Source organism: Herpailurus yagouaroundi, unplaced genomic scaffold, assembly GCF_014898765.1.
Source record: "Herpailurus yagouaroundi ecotype Mexico unplaced genomic scaffold, PumYag 198, whole genome shotgun sequence".
NCBI lineage: Eukaryota > Metazoa > Chordata > Mammalia > Carnivora > Felidae > Herpailurus > Herpailurus yagouaroundi.
Genome location: NW_024412429.1, coordinates 23,048,333 through 23,066,421, shown reverse-complemented (window position 1 = coordinate 23,066,421; position 18,089 = coordinate 23,048,333). Strand labels below are relative to the sequence as shown.

At 42.2% G+C, this 18,089-nt stretch overlaps 1 protein-coding gene, 1 long non-coding RNA gene, 1 other non-coding gene and 1 pseudogene across 7 annotated transcripts in view; 2 read left to right on the top strand and 2 right to left on the bottom strand.

Annotated features, from left to right (window-relative positions):
• FUCA2 (alpha-L-fucosidase 2) overlaps positions 1 to 11,713 on the bottom strand; it is a 19,513-nt gene extending 7,800 nt beyond the window's left edge. Inside the window, exons 1-5 of one of the 2 annotated variants that reach the window (XM_040448991.1) lie at positions 11,415 to 11,713; positions 7,910 to 8,097; positions 4,071 to 4,410; positions 1,986 to 2,196; positions 1,554 to 1,741 (exon numbers count right to left, since the gene is read on the bottom strand). In XM_040448991.1, the coding sequence (XP_040304925.1) occupies positions 1,554 to 1,741; positions 1,986 to 2,196; positions 4,071 to 4,410; positions 7,910 to 8,097; positions 11,415 to 11,644 (1,157 nt within the window). In that variant the 5' untranslated portion in view covers positions 11,645 to 11,713. The remainder of the gene's footprint in view (positions 1 to 1,553; positions 1,742 to 1,985; positions 2,197 to 4,070; positions 4,411 to 7,909; positions 8,098 to 11,414) is intronic. The other variant, XM_040448990.1, reaches the window with a different exon arrangement.
• Positions 5,112 to 6,059, top strand: LOC121013483 (ceramide glucosyltransferase-like; annotated as a pseudogene).
• The window catches only part of LOC121013363 (uncharacterized), a 19,348-nt gene continuing 9,645 nt past the window's right edge, over positions 8,387 to 18,089 (top strand). The window contains exons 1-2 of one of the 4 annotated variants that reach the window (XR_005782659.1): positions 8,387 to 8,536; positions 14,714 to 14,716. This is a non-coding gene — a long non-coding RNA (uncharacterized LOC121013363). Of the gene's footprint in view, positions 8,553 to 10,891; positions 10,895 to 14,713; positions 14,717 to 18,089 lie in introns of all 4 variants that reach the window. The other 3 variants (XR_005782660.1, XR_005782658.1, XR_005782657.1) reach the window with 3 other exon arrangements.
• LOC121013526 (U6atac minor spliceosomal RNA) lies at positions 8,555 to 8,680 on the bottom strand. The gene has a single exon (XR_005782763.1). It is a non-coding gene; the product is annotated as a U6atac minor spliceosomal RNA (small nuclear RNA).

The following is an 18,089-nucleotide window of genomic DNA, read 5'->3' as shown; positions in this document are numbered from 1 at the left end:
CTTGGTGCGGGGGGAGCAGGGCCACACGGGGTTTGGGCTTGGTGCGGTCAGCAGGAGCCAGACAAGGGGGCTTCATGGACCTTATTAAATATTTTGGCTGTTATTTTTATTTATTGAGATAAAATTTCATGGAATAATAGCTGATGATTGTGAAATCCATGACCAGACCCCCCTGTCAAATATATGCCCAGATGCAAATCCCAAAACCAGATTTAAACTAGTCTCTGTCAAATGAAGGACTGGTACTGGGTTCCAACTATGGCTTCTCCCACATATTCTAAAATTCTACAATGAGTTGCTTCTGTCTAGATTGCTTTACTTTATTTTCTTCGATGAGTTGACAATTAGTTTTAAGTCATAAGTAAAGTCAAAGAAGATTTAGTCTAATTTTTGGCTTATACTTGATCAGGTTGTATTCACCTGGTGACAACAACGGGTGAATTTTTAGAGCTTCCCTATACTACTCTTATTTATATGCGTTAAGACCCAACATCAAGAACCATCATATTTGCAGAATGTGATTCAGATACTCATTGGCATGTGGTACCTTCCAAAGTGAGACATAAGCAAAGCTTTTAAAGAAGATTCTAGTTAAGAGAAAAATAAGCAAGTTAAAATAATTAAATTTTTTTTTCAGTTTGTTTATTTGAGAGAGACAGAGGCAGCATGAGTGCGGGAGGGACAGAGAGAGGACAGAAAAATCCCAAGCAGGCTCCCCGTGGACAGCGCAGAGCCTGATGCGGGCTCGAACTCATGAAACCGCGAGATCATGACCTGTGCCAAAACAAAGAGTCAGACGCTGAACTGACTGAGCTGCCCAGGTGCCTCTAAAATAATTAATTATAAAGAAACTTCAGGTTTAGGGGCACCTGAGTGGCTCGGTCGGTTAGTCATCTGACTTCGGCCCAGGTCATGATCTCACACTTTGTGAGTTGGAGGCCCACATCGGGTAGTGGGCTATGAACACAGTGCCTGCTTCGGATCCTCTGTCTCCCTCTCTTTGCCCCTCCCCTGCTCGTGCTCTCTCTCCCTCAAAAATAAGTAAACATTTTTTTAAAAAACTTAAAAAAAAAACTTCAGGTTTAGATTTATTAGAATAATATGAACAAATTATCAGTTTTTTATCAATTAAAATAATGCTGTTATTTGGGCTGATTTAAAAAAAATTTTTTTTGGCACCTCTTCCTTGCTAATTTCATACAATGGAACATCTGCAGAAATAAGAATTAAATGACTAAATCAAAGTCTTCCTTTCGGATTAACCACTCAGCATCTTTCATTTTTCTGAATGGCTTATGATTTTTATAAGAGCTGACTATTTTTCACTAAAATTTGCCCACTCTTAGGAAGTTTCTAGATAGGATTTAAGCTTGACTGGATAAACAATAAGTGTTAAAACACATGCTCATTTCTTCTAGAGTAAATAGCTTGGAAAGTGCTTTGTATAACAGGCATGCATCCAATTTCCTTTTTATCCTACTTTTCTCTTTGTATCTCAGAAATTTTAAATGCTTTCCTCCATCAAATAATACTTGCTAACAAGAATAACTTACCACACGTCTGGGGTGATGTCACTCTGGGACCTCCAAGGGTAGGTTTCATAAATAGCTTCTCCATTGACTTTTAGCCAGGTCCCCATTTGCCTCAGTCGCTCCTCAAAAATTACAGGAATTGTGCCATCATATGTGGGCCCAATATTCATCAAAAGATTTCCTCCACATGAAACTGTCTCTACAAGTTCCTAAAAAATTAAGAATAAAGTTCTTAGGGAGATGAAACGATTCCATTGCCAATGTGTTAATAATATGTTGTATTTGTGTGCTTACACACTCCTATGTAACCACTGTCCAGAAGAACAAACACAGCAAATAGAATAACGCCCTGTGTTTACAGGCCCCTGAGCTCTACAAATTATACAAAGTAATTCTCACACATCCACACAATTGAGAATATTACCTTAATAGTCACCTAACATTTTACTGTACCTTCACTAGTTCTTCGATTGTAAGATAGTCACTGAGTCTGGCGTCTCTCCTGTAACCCCAGGAAAACTTGTCTATTGTCATGCAATTTTCCCATTTATGAGGCAGAAGATGTCCTGGGTGGTAACGATCACTGCAGGTATAATAGCCGCCATGCTTACAGATGGTACCGAGTCCCCAACGGTCATTGGTGACGACTGTGTCCCGAACGGGGCTGAAATATAATTTTTTTAATAAAGAATAAAACATTTTACATAAAAGGAAATGTCACTGAAAAGAAGTCTAACTGAAATCCACTCCTGAAAAATCATCACAGCATACTAGCATAATGCAAAGCCCATAGTTTTGAAGTCAGACCTGGGATGGTTGCAATCCTGGCTCAGTCACTTTCTAAGCTCCCCGCCCCAGAGTCAGTGACCTAACTCCTCTGAATAATCTCCTCATCTGTTACTAGATCAGAAATAATTTATGTAGGGGTGCTGGGGTGGCTCAGTCAGTTAAGTATCCGACTTTGGCTCAGATCACGGTCTGGCAATTTGTGGGTTTGAGGCCCACATCAGCTCAGAGTCTGGAGCCTGCTTCAGATCCTGTGTCTCCCTCTCTCTCTACCCCTCCCCCACTCACGCTCTCTGTCTCTCAAAAATGAATAAACGTTAAAAAAAATTTTTTTTAAGAGAGAATTTATGTAAAACACCTAGTCCTAGCCCAGTACCCAGCACATACAGCACTTAAAAGAGTATCACACTGTTATTTGAAGCTCCTTCTCCCATGTATTATGAATGATAGCCAGAATTGAGTTTACACTCAAAAAAAATAAAAAAGCGGGGGGGACTTCTGGGTGGCTCAGTTGGTTGAGCATCCGACTTTGTCTCAAGTCACCATCTCACAGCTCATGGGAACGAGCCCTGCGTCGGGCTCTGTGCTGACAGCTCAGAGCCTGGAGCCTGCTTCAGATACTATCTCCCTCTCTCTGTTCCTCCCCAGCTCGCACTCTCTCTCTCTCAAAAATAAACATTAAAAATTTTTTTTAAAAAACATTCTTCTCACCTATAACTGAATATAGCCTTTCTATTACAATTGTGCCTGATGTTGAAAATCTCTGGGAAGTTAACTTGCCATCACTGTGGCATGAAATAATCCCCACAATGATATTATCATGATATACAAATTGAAGTGGATGGTTCCCAGTCTTTCCCCTTGGACATACCTGGGCAGACTGCTGCCTTAAGTATCAAGAGCTCTCCAGAGTATCTGTATGCACACCCCTTGTGTGTCCAGGGAACACAAGTACAACACTCCCTGATTTCATACCACAACACTGAGTATTTTCTAGTTACAAATATAAATTTGGTCACAAGGTTCAAGCCTAACAGAGGAGCTCAGCCAGAACCCCCTGTTCTAATGGGGCAGTCTGGAACATGCTAGAAAGCAACAGGTGGTGCTGATACGGGAAAAGAGGAGGCAGACAAGGGTGACAGTGACTGAGCAGCAAAGATATCAAAGAAGATGAAAAGAAGCAATTAGAGGAATTGACAAGCACATAATCACAAACAGTGATGAACTGTTGTCTCAGAAGGGGAAAGGGGGGACCCACAAATTAACATCTTCAAAGTTCTTGATTCTGTGATTTTATCTTTTTTTTTCAGTAATTTCAAATTTTTAGTGGTTTTTAGTGATTTCAAAATCAGATTTGAGTTGTATTTGTCTCCTGATTTGTAAGTCTTGATTACTGACTGATTACTTGGAGTAAAAATTGATATATCTAGGGGCACCTGGATAGCTCAGTCAGTTAAGTATCTGACTTCAGCTCAGGTCATGATCTCATGGTTTGTGAGTTTGAGCCCCACATTGGGCTCTCTGCTGTCAGCACAGAGCCCACTTCAGATCCTCTGTCCCCCTCTCTCTGCCTCTCTCTTTCTCTCAAAAATAAACATTAAAAAGACCTGATATATCTAATAAGCATTATTTACAATGATTTCCCCCTGCCTCACACCATAGATAAGCCCAAAAGGGAATATTTCACAAAGCAAGGGAACGCATGTATGAGGGACATTTTGGGTCACCATGGCGATCTAATAGCACATACACCTTTGGTTATACAGCCAGGCTAAGAAGACCGTGCTGTTCCAGTAGTCATCAGGGGCATCTCCATCACCATCCGACCACAGGACCTCCGGCTGATACTTGTTCACTAGCTCGTAGAGTTCTGGCAGCGTCTTGGAAACTGGAAATTGTTGCTGATGGAATGACCTGGACTTATCCTCAAGGAAGAGTGGATGAAACCATTCAAAGAGGGAATAGTACAGTCCAAAGCGAAGGTCAGTCCTGTTCCTAATAGCTGCCTCAAGCTCCTTGACAAGGTCCCTCTTGGGCCCCACATCCACCGCATTCCAGTTCCATGAATGCTTTGAGCCCCACAAGGTAAAGCCTGCACAATTACAGTAAGAGTCTTTGTAAGAATGTGAATCTGCTTTAGGACATTTCCACCTATACAAATACCAAAATAGTGCATGTGACATACAAAAACTTCTACAACAACTGCTTTGTGGAACTTTTTTTCATGGCACATATTCTGCTTTTATATGAGAAACAAATGAGAATCTAAACCAGGTGGAACCAAGGTTCTGTTAAGTAACATTCTGGGTACCCCTTAAGGTCTGCATAATCTCATCTAGCTCCTATATTTTTCCTCATAGAATATAAGCTTCTTGGGGTGGCTCAGTCGGGTAAGAGTCCATCTCTTGATTTCAGCTCGGGTCATGATCTCACAATTTGTAAGATTGAGCCCCACATCAGGATTCACATCTGGATTCCCTCTCTCCCTCTCTCTCTCACTCTCTCACTCTCTCTACCTCTCCCCAACTCATGCTTGCTCTCTCTGTCTCAAAATAAATTAATTAATTTAAAAAAAGCTTCTAAAACTGTTCACTCTTGTCAAAGGTGTTTGTGGTAAGCTTCAAAGCAGCAATATTTAAAGTCCTATTCAAAATGTTTCAAATCGACAGGCTCTAACACCAGACAGTACTGAAACCACATGGATCTTCATCACCACCTAAACTCACATAAAGATCTTCCTGCCTAAGCAACCTCAGTGGGACTTTTTCCAAAAAGCAATGAAAACATCTGAAAATGGGAGTCCTAGAAAGTTTACAAATGTCGGCTTCAGTATCTGTCCTCACAGTATGATTAAAAGTATTTTGTTTTGCCCTGTGTAGCAGACAGACAGTGCTTTGCTGCCACATTAGAACAGGTATATTTTGGAACTTCCCATACAAGGTGCTATGTCTCTGCCAATGTGACTGGCTTCAAATGTGCGACAGGAATGTCTTGTTCAATGAGAAAGGATGCATTAGATCAAGCAGAAGGGCTTATAGCTTTTCCTCAATACATTGCTGAAGATTACTTGATGGCCAAAGCCATAGCTGACCGAGGAAGTTTGCAAAGTCCACTCAGGTTGCAATGCAAAACTCTGGCTCTTACTCAATTTCCCAGTTTCAATCCAGAATGATCAGATGGACCAAACTGCAAACTAACGTGCTTCCTGCTACAGTAATTCGTGAGCCAATTTCGGAGTGTTTTGTTGCCAGTTTAATTACTGTATTAATTAATTAATGTATCCCACCATGTATTCAGATGGGATATTATGGTGGTTTTCAAGTGTCATTGCCTGGCATGGTTTATATCTGACTACATTCAACTCAGGGGTGTCCAGGGTGGCACACAGTGTTTTTCAAAACTCGATTATGCAGTAGCCTGGTTCATCTGTGAATCCATGACAATACATATTTTTTTTTTTTGTCGGCATTATGGGACCCTACTATAAGCTGGAGAACTGATTGCTACAGATTGCACTGTAGAGGCACAGCAGAAGAGTTTCTAGATATATAACTATAGCTTTGTGACTGTACATAAAGGAAAAAAGAGAAGTATTATAAATTATGTTTATATAAATGCTTTGAAAGATCTAAAAAAGACGCTATTTTTGTTTTATTTTTAAAACAAAGTGTTTTAAAACAAAATGCACACTATGTAATTCTTTGTGCCATACGGCTTAGAGGGTTCCTAGACATCAGGAAATCAACAACATGTTCACAAGCAAATACACTTTCTAAATACCCACCTCCATAGGAGAAACATCTATAGGAGAAAATCATTAAGCCACTTGAATGTGGCCAAAGGGAAAAGTATTCTAAGATAAGTACAGATTTTTGGTTTTGGTTCTTCCCTCTTACTTCCCTCCCCACCCCTGTGGAAAATACTGAGGCATAATTTCTCATGCCGAGGCAAAAATGGTCATAGCAAAAGCAATCATCAAATGAATTAACATGTGGTTGAGACAGTAACAATTTGTTGACACTTCCTTGATCTTTTGGATACTGGAATGGTAATGGGTGGAAACTATCCTATTAATGTAAGACCACTGTGATGGATAATTTTATGTCTCAACTTGACTGGACCACAGGGTCATGACCTGAGACAAAATCAAGAGTTGTACACTTAGCAGACTGAGCCACACAGGTACCCCGAGATTAACATCTAAATAGGTAGACTGATTTAAAAAATTAATTAAAAAAAAAAATAGGGGCGCCTGCATGGCTCAGTCATTTGAGTGTCCAACTTCAGCTCAGGTCATGATCTCATGGTTCATGGGTTCAAGTCTTGCGTCCAGCTCTGTGCTGACAGCTCAGAGCCTGGAGCCTGCTTTGGATTCTGTGTCTCCCTCTCTCTCTGCCGCTGCCCTGCTTGCATTCTCTCTCTCTCTCTCAAAATAAAATAAAATATTAATAAAAAATGTAAATAGATAGACTGAGTAAAGCAGATTGCTCTCCCCAGTGTGGATGGGCTTCAGCCAATCCCTTAAAGACCTAAACAGAATAAGAGGCTAGGTAAGAATTCCCTCTCAGCCTGTCTGAGCTCACACCTTCTCCTGCCTTTGGACTCAGACTACAACTATACCACCGGCTCTCCTGGGTCCAGACTTCTCAGCCTCCATAACTGGAGGAGCCAGTTTCTTCTAACAAATCTCTTTTTATATATCAGACTTCCAATTGGTTCTGTTTCTCTGAAGAACCTTGACTCATACACCGTGTTTCCTTTCAGATGTTCTTCCACCATCTCTGTCATTTATGGGCACCATTACAGTTCCATAATCCTTTTCCCTCCAGGTGACCTGTGTTGCTTTCGTCACCAACAAATTGCCCACCATTTGGCTATCTAAGAGTTGGCCAAAAGTGCAGCAAGGTGTTGGTAATGACACAAGACTACAGCAGTACAATCCCCATGGTGGTGGAGCCTTCCCAGAATGCATTACAGAGGTGCAGTGAAAGGGAAGAAGGCAAATTTAATCAAAAACTTTGTGGGGCGCCTGGGTGGCGCAGTCGGTTAAGCGTCCGACTTCAGCCAGGTCACGATCTCGCGGTCCGTGAGTTCGAGCCCTGCGTCAGGCTCTGGGCTGATGGCTCAGAGCCTGGAACCTGTTTTCGATTCTGTGTCTCCCTCTCTCTCTGCCCCTCCCCCATTCATGCTCTGTCTCTGTCTGTCCCAAAAATAAATAAACGTTGAAAAAAAAATTAAAAAAAAAAAAAAAAAAAACTTTGTGTGCGATGCACATCTCACTTCAAATAGCTTCAAAAGAAATCTTGGAAATACTTTTAAATATGCACATAACAAAATACGATCATTTTCCTTTCTTTGTGTTGTTTTTATGTGTGTGTATGTGTGTGTGTGTGTATATGATCTTTCTATAAACCCAATGCCTCTCAATTGGATGAAATATATGGTCCCTTAAATTACAGGCAAATGTCAGTAGCCACTTGACTACTGCTCCTAAAACTGATTTGATGTGTTTTAGTTTCTTCTTCCAAAAGAACTACTTACTCTACATTTCATAACTATCACCAGTGTTTGTAAATGTTACACTTCTTTACCTTCATGATGTTTGGAAGTTAAGACAGTGTATTTGGCACCAGAAGCCTGAAAAACATCTGCCCAGTAGCTCGCATTAAAAAACCGTGCTGTAAATAGTGGTCCAAAATCCTCATATTTGAAATCAGGACGGTAGTTATCTTCCATAAACTTCACATACATCGGTATCTTTTTCTCTTGCCAATACCACCTAAAGGAAAGAGGAGAGAACACATAAATAGCATACGCATAAACCCAGCTCCCTTTACTGATTCCCCCTAACTCGAGTGTTACCCAGATTCTTTCTCCCTTCCCCATCAGTTTGACTTTGCCTTAAAGAAAGCTTATGTAAACTTTCTGCATTTTTCACCTGCCCCTCTGTGAAATCCCCTCAGCTCATAAATTAGAACATTCTAGACAACCCGGCCACCTATTTGCTCTTAATTCTTCATTTTATTTATTTATTTATTTATTTATTTATTTATAGACAGGAAGCAGGATTTATTGGTGGGCATGAATGGGAAAGGGCAGTGCTGAGGTTCTCATGAATGCAGAGCCTGCCATTTGTCCAAGGGGCCACGATTAGGGATGTATTTGACCCCACAGCCATCTGGGATGAGCCGCTTTTCAGCCACCATGTCTTCAAATTTGTCCACATTAAACTTAGTAAAAAATGCTGATTAGATGCCACGAAGTAGGTGGCAATGCCTTAACCGTATGCATGTTGTCAGGCCCGAGGGCCTCTTCCATCCTTGTCAAGGGGAGTGCTAACCTTCTCTCCTTTCATACAACACTTAATTCTTCATTTTTAAATCACAAGGTGTAGTCTGTACCTTTAGATAGTTAGTCCTTTGCAACACAAGTGCCAGCCTTCAAGAGGAAGACCACATGCCTAAAACAACATGAATCTTTTATATTCACCAGCAAAGAACAAGTGGGGGAGTTGGCAACAGTAAAATTAAGAAGATGCTGCTATTTTAATAGATTGACTCAGCCTTTAAGGATTCCTTGTATGCATTCATTCTGAGCAAGGCCTTCCTGCCTTTGGACAAGGTTGTGTGAAGCAATGCCTGGCTGCCATCAGGTGACATGAAGGGACAAGTCAACAGGCTGAGGACCACAGAAATAGGTTTGTTCTTTGATTGTATCAATGAGACAACCTGCCTCTAAGTTTCTCATTATTTGGTGTAATGAGCCCCTATTATTACATCATGTATTTGGGGTTTCTGTACCTTGAAGTGAAAGCTTCCTAACCGATCCATGATGAATTTTTGCCTTTTTTTTTTCATTTTTGCCTTTTAAATTGAACTATAAAAGACAAACTGGGACAGTCAGAAAGTTGAACATAGATAAGAGATTTCTACTTTCTCCCAGCACTGTTTAATTTGAGCCTGCATTCTCTACTATAGTCTCGAGTTACTTTTCAAATTTCATACTAATAGAGGTGAAAAGAGGCACTTACTGTAAAGAGTCCATCATTTATATCTGGATTTGAATTGCCATTAAGGACAGTCAGATATATTCATCTCTACCATTGACTGTCCTGAGTCAAATTGGAGGGCAGAGCAGAGGCTTAGAGGGAACACAAAGGGAAACCATAGGTAATTAAAGAATCTTCTACAGGCTTAATGTACTTCCAGACCATCCGAAATATATTCTACTTAGGTTTCTTTTTTTTTGTTTTTAATGTTTATTCATTTTTGAGACAGAGCACAAGCGGGGGAGGGGCAGGGAGAGAGGGAGACACAGAACCTGAAACCTGAGCCATCGGCACAGAGCCTGACACAGGGCTCGAACTCACACACCATGAGATCATGGCCTGAGCTGAAGTTGGTCCTTTAACCGACTGAGCCATCCAGGTGCCCCACATTCTAGTTAGTTTTATATGAGCAGTATCTTTATTCTTCTAGGTCAAAACAAACAATTCTGTGTGTGTTTGTAGAAAATGAAAAGTTAACCAATGCAAAGAGCAATATGACTCAAAACTAGGTATTTTTGATAGAGCATCACATCCTCTTCCAGCACCAGATATATATTTACCAAACACCCTGGGTGAACAAAATGATAAACTATAAATTATTACATCTTAATATGAGAGGAAGAAAATCGGTTAGTTTATACTAATCTGAAACATTTCAAAAATAAACTCAAAATGTCTTACAGCACAAAACTTACAAAGATATATAATATCCTGAAGTAAATGTATCTGGTAATACACAATATGGGGAAAAGGAGTCCCTGGTTTTACCAGCAGATTTCAAAAGAGTATACAAATAGCACTCTGTAGCTTACAATATTCTTTTACATCAATCGGTCTAACTTAATAAGAAAGGTTACTGCTTGGGGCGCCTGGTGGCTCAGTCGGTTAAGCCTCTGGCTCTTGCTTTCAGCTCAGGTTATGATCTCAGGGTTCATGAGATCAAGCCCCGAGCTGGACTCCGCACTTGCAGGGGGGAGGCTGCTTGGGATTCTGTCTCTCTCTCTTTCTCTCTGCTCTCCGTCTCTCTCTAAGTACACGGAGCAGCACTTAATGCATACTTGTTGAAGTCCTTCAATGAACCGGGGTTCTAATTATTGAGCATTATGAAAAAGCAGCAAAGGAAATGACTAATAAATAAATAAATAATAAAAGAAAGAAACTTAAAAAGTCAAGCTCTTTGTTGAAAGTGGTACAATGTTAATATAATATATAGTTTATACTCTACTGTACTACATATTGTATATATTAAATTTGATGCATACTAGGTATACAGTATAAAATAGAGGTAAATACTCATTTATTTTCTTATGGAATACATTATATATGTGTGCATCACTTTACGTGTATGTATTTGACAACACTTCTATCTTGAAGAACTTAACACCGAACTACTCAGGAAAGGTATGTGAAACAGTTCAAAGTTGTAAGAGACGACACGCACATTTTTACATAGATCTCAAGGTAAAATCTAAAGAGCAATTTTTTTTGTGCAGCACTTTTTACAGAATAGTCTATTAATAATAAGGGAGTTTTTTTAGGGTAACATTCTAGAACCTTTTTTTTTTAAATCCTAGAGCCACACAGGGTAACATTTTAACATTAAAGGACCAGTGCCTGTCCGAATGAACGTTAAGTTTCACATACGCACAATGTGTGTTTTAACCGTGCTGTAGGGCAGAACCGTGTTGGGACCTCGAGTGGGTCTCCACCGACACCACTTTAGGCCCAAGACCCACACAACTGCACGAGGATCTGCCGCTTGAGCGGCTCCGCGGTTACAACGTGATCATTAGGGCTGGGGCCCTGCGACCGCCGAGAGGCCGAGCGGCCGGCGCTGCCCGACGACTCCCGCGGCCGCACGGAGGAAAAGTCCACGTTGGTCCAAGTAGACACAGCGAATTACAGTCAACACCCGGAAGTGCCGCTGCAACGGCGGCGGGCGAAGGGGACCCGGGACCAGGCAAGCAGGCAGGGGCCGCGGGCTGGGCGGCGGCTGCAGGCCGGGGGCCGAAGGCGGAGTCGGGGCCGACGGAGGGGGGCGCGCTCACCAGAACCACTCGCTCCCGAAACTGGGCACGGAGAACACCCCCCAGTGGACGAAGATGCCGAACTTGGCCTGGTCGAACCAGGCGGGCAGCGGCCGGGCGTCCAGGGACTTCCAGGTGGGGTCGAAGCGCGGCGCGCGGTAGGCGGCGCGGGGTGCGGGCGGCAGCAGCAGCAGCAGCAGCGGGAGCGCCAGCCCGAGCGCGGGGAGCGCGGGAGGCGCCGAGGGGCGCATGTCCGCGCGCCGCCCTCCGCCCCGTCGGCCGCTCTGCGCGCTCGTTCTTCCGCGGCTCCCGCTAAGTAAGCGCGGCCTCTGTCACCTGACCTCGCTGTCTGGAAGAAGGCGCCCTCCCCGCTAGGCGTGGGAGTGGCTGCGGTCCCGGGCGGCCCGCACACCCCAGGAGGGCTGCATCGCTCAAGTGCGAAACTCACGTGGCCAGAAGTAGCCCTCAGCCGGCCCCGAGGCTGCTTAGCTAAGGCTCCTTGGGGAGCAAAGGGTCAAGTTCAGGGACCTGTGGGATCGCCTATTTGCTGGAAAAGCTCAACCCTCACGGACTTTCCGTGACCGTCCCTGTGGAACCCTGCACGCGGAGGCCGAGGCAGGAACCTCGACAGGGTCATCCAGTGCCTTCCAAGTCCAACCACCAGAAACAATCCGGATCATTCTCAGCCTCTGATCCACCCCCCAAACTTCTGGGTGTGTTACGGCTGTGGCTGTCAACCTGGAGCCTGTGTCTTGTGAAATCCCAACAGTTTCCAGTTCAGTTAGGGGCCCCAGAATTTGCATTTCTAACCCAGTCCTAGATGTTGCTGATGTTGCTGGCCCTGATCACCAAATTTGGGGAACCACTGCATCCGAGAACAAGGCGCCAGTGGCATGAATGTTTAAGAAATCTGCAGGCTTGGGAAAAGCAGCCTAAAACTTGGAATGATTAATCAAGGGACAACATCACGAGGGACAACATCTCCCTTCCGGAAATGATTTTAGAATAAAACCAGAATCCTTTCTCCTCCTACCCCTCTTAGCCATGAATGGGCCAGTTCAAAGGTCATCTCCTCCCAGCTTTCTGACACCACCTTCCCTCCCAAATGTTTTACCACTTCCTGTGTGTTAACGTCTTACTCCAACCACTACTATAGGATTCTGTTGATCATTTTGTAATTAGGAGGACACAGATATTTCCCATTAGGCCGGGAGCTTCCAGTGGATGGGTGTGGCAACCATTTCTGTAGCCCTTGAATTTAAAGCAAAGCCTGGGGGCACCTGGGGGGCTCAATGGATTAAGCCTCCAACTTCAGCTCAGGTCACAATCTCATGTGAGTTAGAGCCCCACGTCCAGCTCTGTGCTGACAGCTCAGAGCCTGGAGCCTGCTTCAGATTCTATGTCTCCCTCTCTCTGCCCCTCCCCCCAAAAATAAATAAACATAGAAAGAAAGAAAGAAAGAAAGAGAGAGAGAGAGAGAGAGAAAGGAAGGAAGGAAGGAAGGAAGGAAGGAAGGAAGGAAGGAAGGAAGGAAGGAAGGAAGGAAGGAAGGAAGGCGGGCAGGCAGGCCTGGCATGGAGCAGCCTTAACGCATACTTCTTGAGGTCCTTCAATGAACTGGGGTTCTAATTATTGAGCGTTATGAAAAAACAAAGAAGGAAATGATACTAACCTATCTCTGCAAAGACACGGGAGCAGCACCCCAGGGAAAAGGGTAGTTAGCCTCTTGGTGCCGTGTTAATGGCTCCCCAGGATCACAGCTTCCCCATGAGGGGGCCCAGTCTTCCCAGGGTGAAGGGCTCCTGGAAGAGAGGGTTCAGGGAACCTGCTGCATATGCACTACCAGTTACAATAACCTCAGTTAGTGATAAAGTAGGGTGATAATTTCTATTATTCTAGGGGCAGAGGGCGGACTTCCTCAAGATAGGCCACTGTGGCCCGAAGATTATTCTGAGTTGAAGGCAATAGAGACCCTAGGGGACTCGAGAGAAATTTTTGCCCTTCCCTAAACTACATAATTGGGGATCTTTCTGAGAATAAGGGTTATTAGCTGAGATAAACGTTATCTGAGTGACCCATCTGTCTGGCAGGTCAGACTTCTAATTACCAAACAGATGCTTCTTACTGCCCTGTGAAGAAGTGCGCTTCTTTCCTCTAAAGTCCCAGACCACTGCCCCCTTCTCCTTGGTACAGAATGACATATATACTTGATTTCGCCTGACTCTGGAATTTCCATGTCTGTGTGGATTCTCCATACAAACACTATTAAACTCCGTTTTCTGCTATTAACCTGTCTGTCAATCTGCTCCTTAGTCCAGTTAGACCCACCTTGAGGGGACAGGAATTCTTGCTCCCTGACCTCTGGCACAGTCAGTAGGACACTTTAACTCGCTGGGCATAGTTCACTCTGATACTGCTGCAGCTGAGGGACCCTAGGGCATCTGACAGAGAGCCAGCAGAAGGTAAGATTTCTTACCGTGTCAGCCTCCCAGAACCTCTATCTATGGAGGGCAATGGAGCAAAATGGTCAGAGTCCTTTTTCTAAGTCTAGATTAGCAGGAGAAAATATTTGTGGAACCAGTCTCTTGGGTCTGGCGACTCTTTGGTTAAATTTGCTAGAATACTGTTTGGTTACTGGTCCACTTCCTCCCAGAGATGGTCTTTGTTTTGCTTTGTTGTGTCTTTTATGTTGCTTGTCATCTGTTGCTAAGGGACATCTTGGAAGTTAAAGCTGCAAAATTAGTGGGCATAGATTGAACACTTAAAAGCTGTTAGAGCACTCGCCACCTCAAGAAGACTCCCGTGGTAGGATATGTTGGCCACAGAATGACACTAGATCACCCACCAACTTCAAGAAAACTTCCATGCAATGAGGTCCATGGTAAAGCAACATATAATCCCAACCATGTGGCATATCCCTCCTAGGTATTAGTTTGGATCCAAGGTAGTAGTTTGGATCCAAGGCTTAGCTAAAGCTGTTAGACTTTTCCATTAGTCTTGTTCTATGTCCTGAGAGCTTGGCCTTGTGACCAGCAAGAATATTCTCTTTGTTCTCTGCCACCTGGAGAGTGTACTTACCCACGGGTACTTACCAGGGTGTACCTTCGTGGCTAGTTGAATAGACTGGGGATCCAAGAATCTCTTTCTTTCTCTCTCTGGCTGTGCCAGCTCTTAGGGGTGTTTATCATAAGAGATTCTAGCTCATAGGAACTTTTGTCGCCTCAACCTTTGTTGCTTGGTAGTGCTAGAAAGTCTCATTCTACAAGCATCTGTATGGTTGTTGTAGACTCTGGGTCTAAAGTTCTCTCTTGTCCAGCAAGAGAGTGGGCACACAATTAAAATGCAAGAGATGGCTAATGTCTGGGAAAAGACAAGAGCCCTGTATAAGGGTCCTTGCTCCATATTTATTAAGATCAGAAGGCTTACAAACGTGATGGGCATGTACAAGGAGACAATGAATCTGTGAACATTAATTCGTAGGCATGAGGGAAAGGGGGTTTTGAAGATATATGGTGTTAGGGGTTTGGGTCAATATAAACCAAAATCCTGGCACAGGGCAGATGAATGTTAACAGCAGACATGAGGCTCCACTTCTGTGTATCTTAGCCAGCCTGAGGGATAAGACAGATAAAACCTGTAACAGCAGGGTCAACAAGGCACCTTTCTTTTGCTAATTAGCTCCACTCTGGGCAGCTTCACCCTGCAGTGGCCTATAGCCCTATTTACCTGTTTTACCTAATTTGGTCCTTCCTTTTTGTGAAAGCAGCTTTCTTCTATAGCACTAAATTGGAGGATGTTTTCTACCTGAATACCTAATCTTGCTTACCTCATATACCTTTGTATTGGGGCCTTTGCCCCCGCTTCTATCCTGGGGGCCTTTGCCCCCCCATCCACTCTATCCTTATTTGCCTAATCTTGTTCACCCAAGTTTGGGTGTGAGCATCCTATGACTTTGTGATTCTTTATGCCTTGTTAACCCATCAGTGCAGGCTCAAGGAATTCCTAAGCTTATTCCCCACATACGGTGTCACAGATTAATGGGTCTGAGGCTGGAGGCATCTCACATTTTCGTGGGAGACCAAAGACACCATTTTCAGTAGACCATCCTCACTGCCTATGCAGTGAAGGCCTTTGCTTTCTTAAAATAAACTTTTGGATCATGAGGCCCTCTTTGGACACCTCTTGCATATCTTGTTTAGCCATTAAGAGCCTTATTGGTTTGAGTTGCTATTAATAGATGCTATTTGCCAATGGCTGGCTGATGGATCATTTAAATTGGCTCTCTCTCTCTCTCTCTCTCTCTCTCTCTCTCTCTATATATATATATATGATTTTTTATATATATCACCTGCCTATCTTAACTTCCTTTTCCTATAAAATTTACAAAGATTACTCTGGCCTAATCTCTAGATTCTAACTATATAAGTTGTTCACATAAATGTTGAAAGCCAGAAAATAACTTTAACAAAAGCATCCAAGACGGGCAATAAGGCTTGCTTTGCTCTTACCTTCCAGGATTCTATAATCAGGTTCTGCCTGCTTTAGACATTCCTACATGATGTCAGTTACCAGTGTATCCTAGACCCCCCGACCCCACCACCATGAAAAAAATCTGTGTCTCCTGGACTGCAGCAGATCTTTTAAATTATAAAGCCATTTTACCTCTACTTTCAAAAGATCACACCAAATTAGAGACTTATTAGAGAGATTATTTTACTATATTCACAACCTTCCCTTCACTGAGGAAATAGATGACCAAAATTTCTCCAAGGTCCTCCTAAACATGGTCTGCAATATTCGGGGGCTATTAGAAGCCAAGGTTAAGTTGTGTGCCCAGAAAAAAAGGCTTTTGTTAAAAATGCTTTATACAGATTTTACAGAGGCATAAATATTTTGGTTCCCATTTTAGTTAAAATTCTCCCTGATATAAAGAAGTAAATTCAGTTAAAAAAAGGTGGGCCAATCCCTTGATAGGCTGTAATCCAGGTCTTTGGGGAATTAGGAACAGCTGTCTTTATTTTACAACTCTCTATAAAACCAGAAATACAACTCTAGAAACAAGTTAAAGCCCACCTATCTTTACCAATCTCAAACCTTGCCTATTCCTCTCAAAATGTTTGTAGATATTATAAAAGATGAGGATATTGGAACAAAATTGTTCTGTACTTTAAAAAACAAAAAAGTAAATTTTAAATAACAATTACCTAGAAACTCAAGAATAAAGTTTTTACATTCTTTCTCTGTCCCTTGAAATGATAATTCTTTATCATGTCTTTGAAATGTAAATACAGCCCACAATCTCTTGAGACTGAAGAAAAAAAAAATAGAGAAAAGTATTTTAAAATTGGGCCTGCAATGTCTTCTCCACAAATATAGGAGAAACAAAATTAAGATTTTGTATACATCTTGTCTGTGTATTTTGTGTGTGTGTGTGTGTGTGTGTGTCCACGTATGCTGTAAACGTGAGATATTTTTTCTACCTCTGGATGGTATTGCTAAAATTAATTTGTAAAACAGCTTTATTTAGTTGGTTTGAAGGCACACACTTGTAAGGATTGAGCATTCTAAAACTCAGAAAGATAGAAACTAACCCAAATGTCTTTCGAGTTCACATGATCCGGGAAAATATTCAATATTAAAGCTAATTTAAGGTTGTTGGTTTAATTAAAATAGACATATCTTTAGAGTTATCAGCATTAAATATAAAAGTTTTATTCTGCTCTTGTTTATTAAAAGTCACATAAGTTCAGGGCACCTGGGTGACTCAGTGGGTTAAGGGTCCAACTCTTGGTGTCTGACTAGGTCATGATCTCACGGTTTGTGAGATCCAGCCCCAAGTCAGGCACCTCACTGACAGCATGTAGCCTACTTAGCATTCCCTCTCTCCTTCTCTCTCTCTGTCCCTCCCTGACATGCATGCATGCACACACACTCTCTCTCAACATAAACTTTTTTTTTTTTAAGTCACATAAGTTCATAGTATCTCTGTTGCAAAATTTGTCCAAAAAACAAAACAAAACAGTATAATGGTTGACTTTGTCTAATGCCTCATGAAGTTTCATAGGTGGTCTAAAAATAGTTGTTAAGAACAAGTAAATTAAAAATGTAAAAAAGATAAAATAATGAATATGTGTTTATCTATTTTTGCCTTATAAAGAAACTAAAGACAAATTTGAATCTGTTAGTAAATGTGTTTTATGCTTTATTGAACGATTGTACTGGGGCACCTGGGTGGCATCCAACTCTTGATTTCAGATCAGGTCATGGTCTCATGGTTGGGTTCATGGGATTGAGCCTTGTGTCGGGCCCTGCACTGATAGTCTGGAGCCTGCTTGGCATTCCCTCTCTCCCTCTGTCTTTCCCCCTCCCCAGCTCACATGCACACATGCTCTCTCTCTCTCTCTCTCTCTCTCTAAATAATCAACATTAAAAAAAAAGATGGTACTATAAAAATGTTTCTAAAAATTATGAAATGTATTAATAAATTTGTCAATCTAAAGAATTCTGCTCACAGTTCACAGTTGCTTATTACATAGTTTTCACAAGCTATTAAGGTTGCCAAGCATTAAGAATTCTAATAAATGTAATTATGACTACTAGAAATAATAAGGGAAACAACTCTATGCAAGAAAAGTAAGATACATGTTTTTGGTAAGAAAAAGTATGAGGAATAAAAATATATATTTGTTGAGGGGG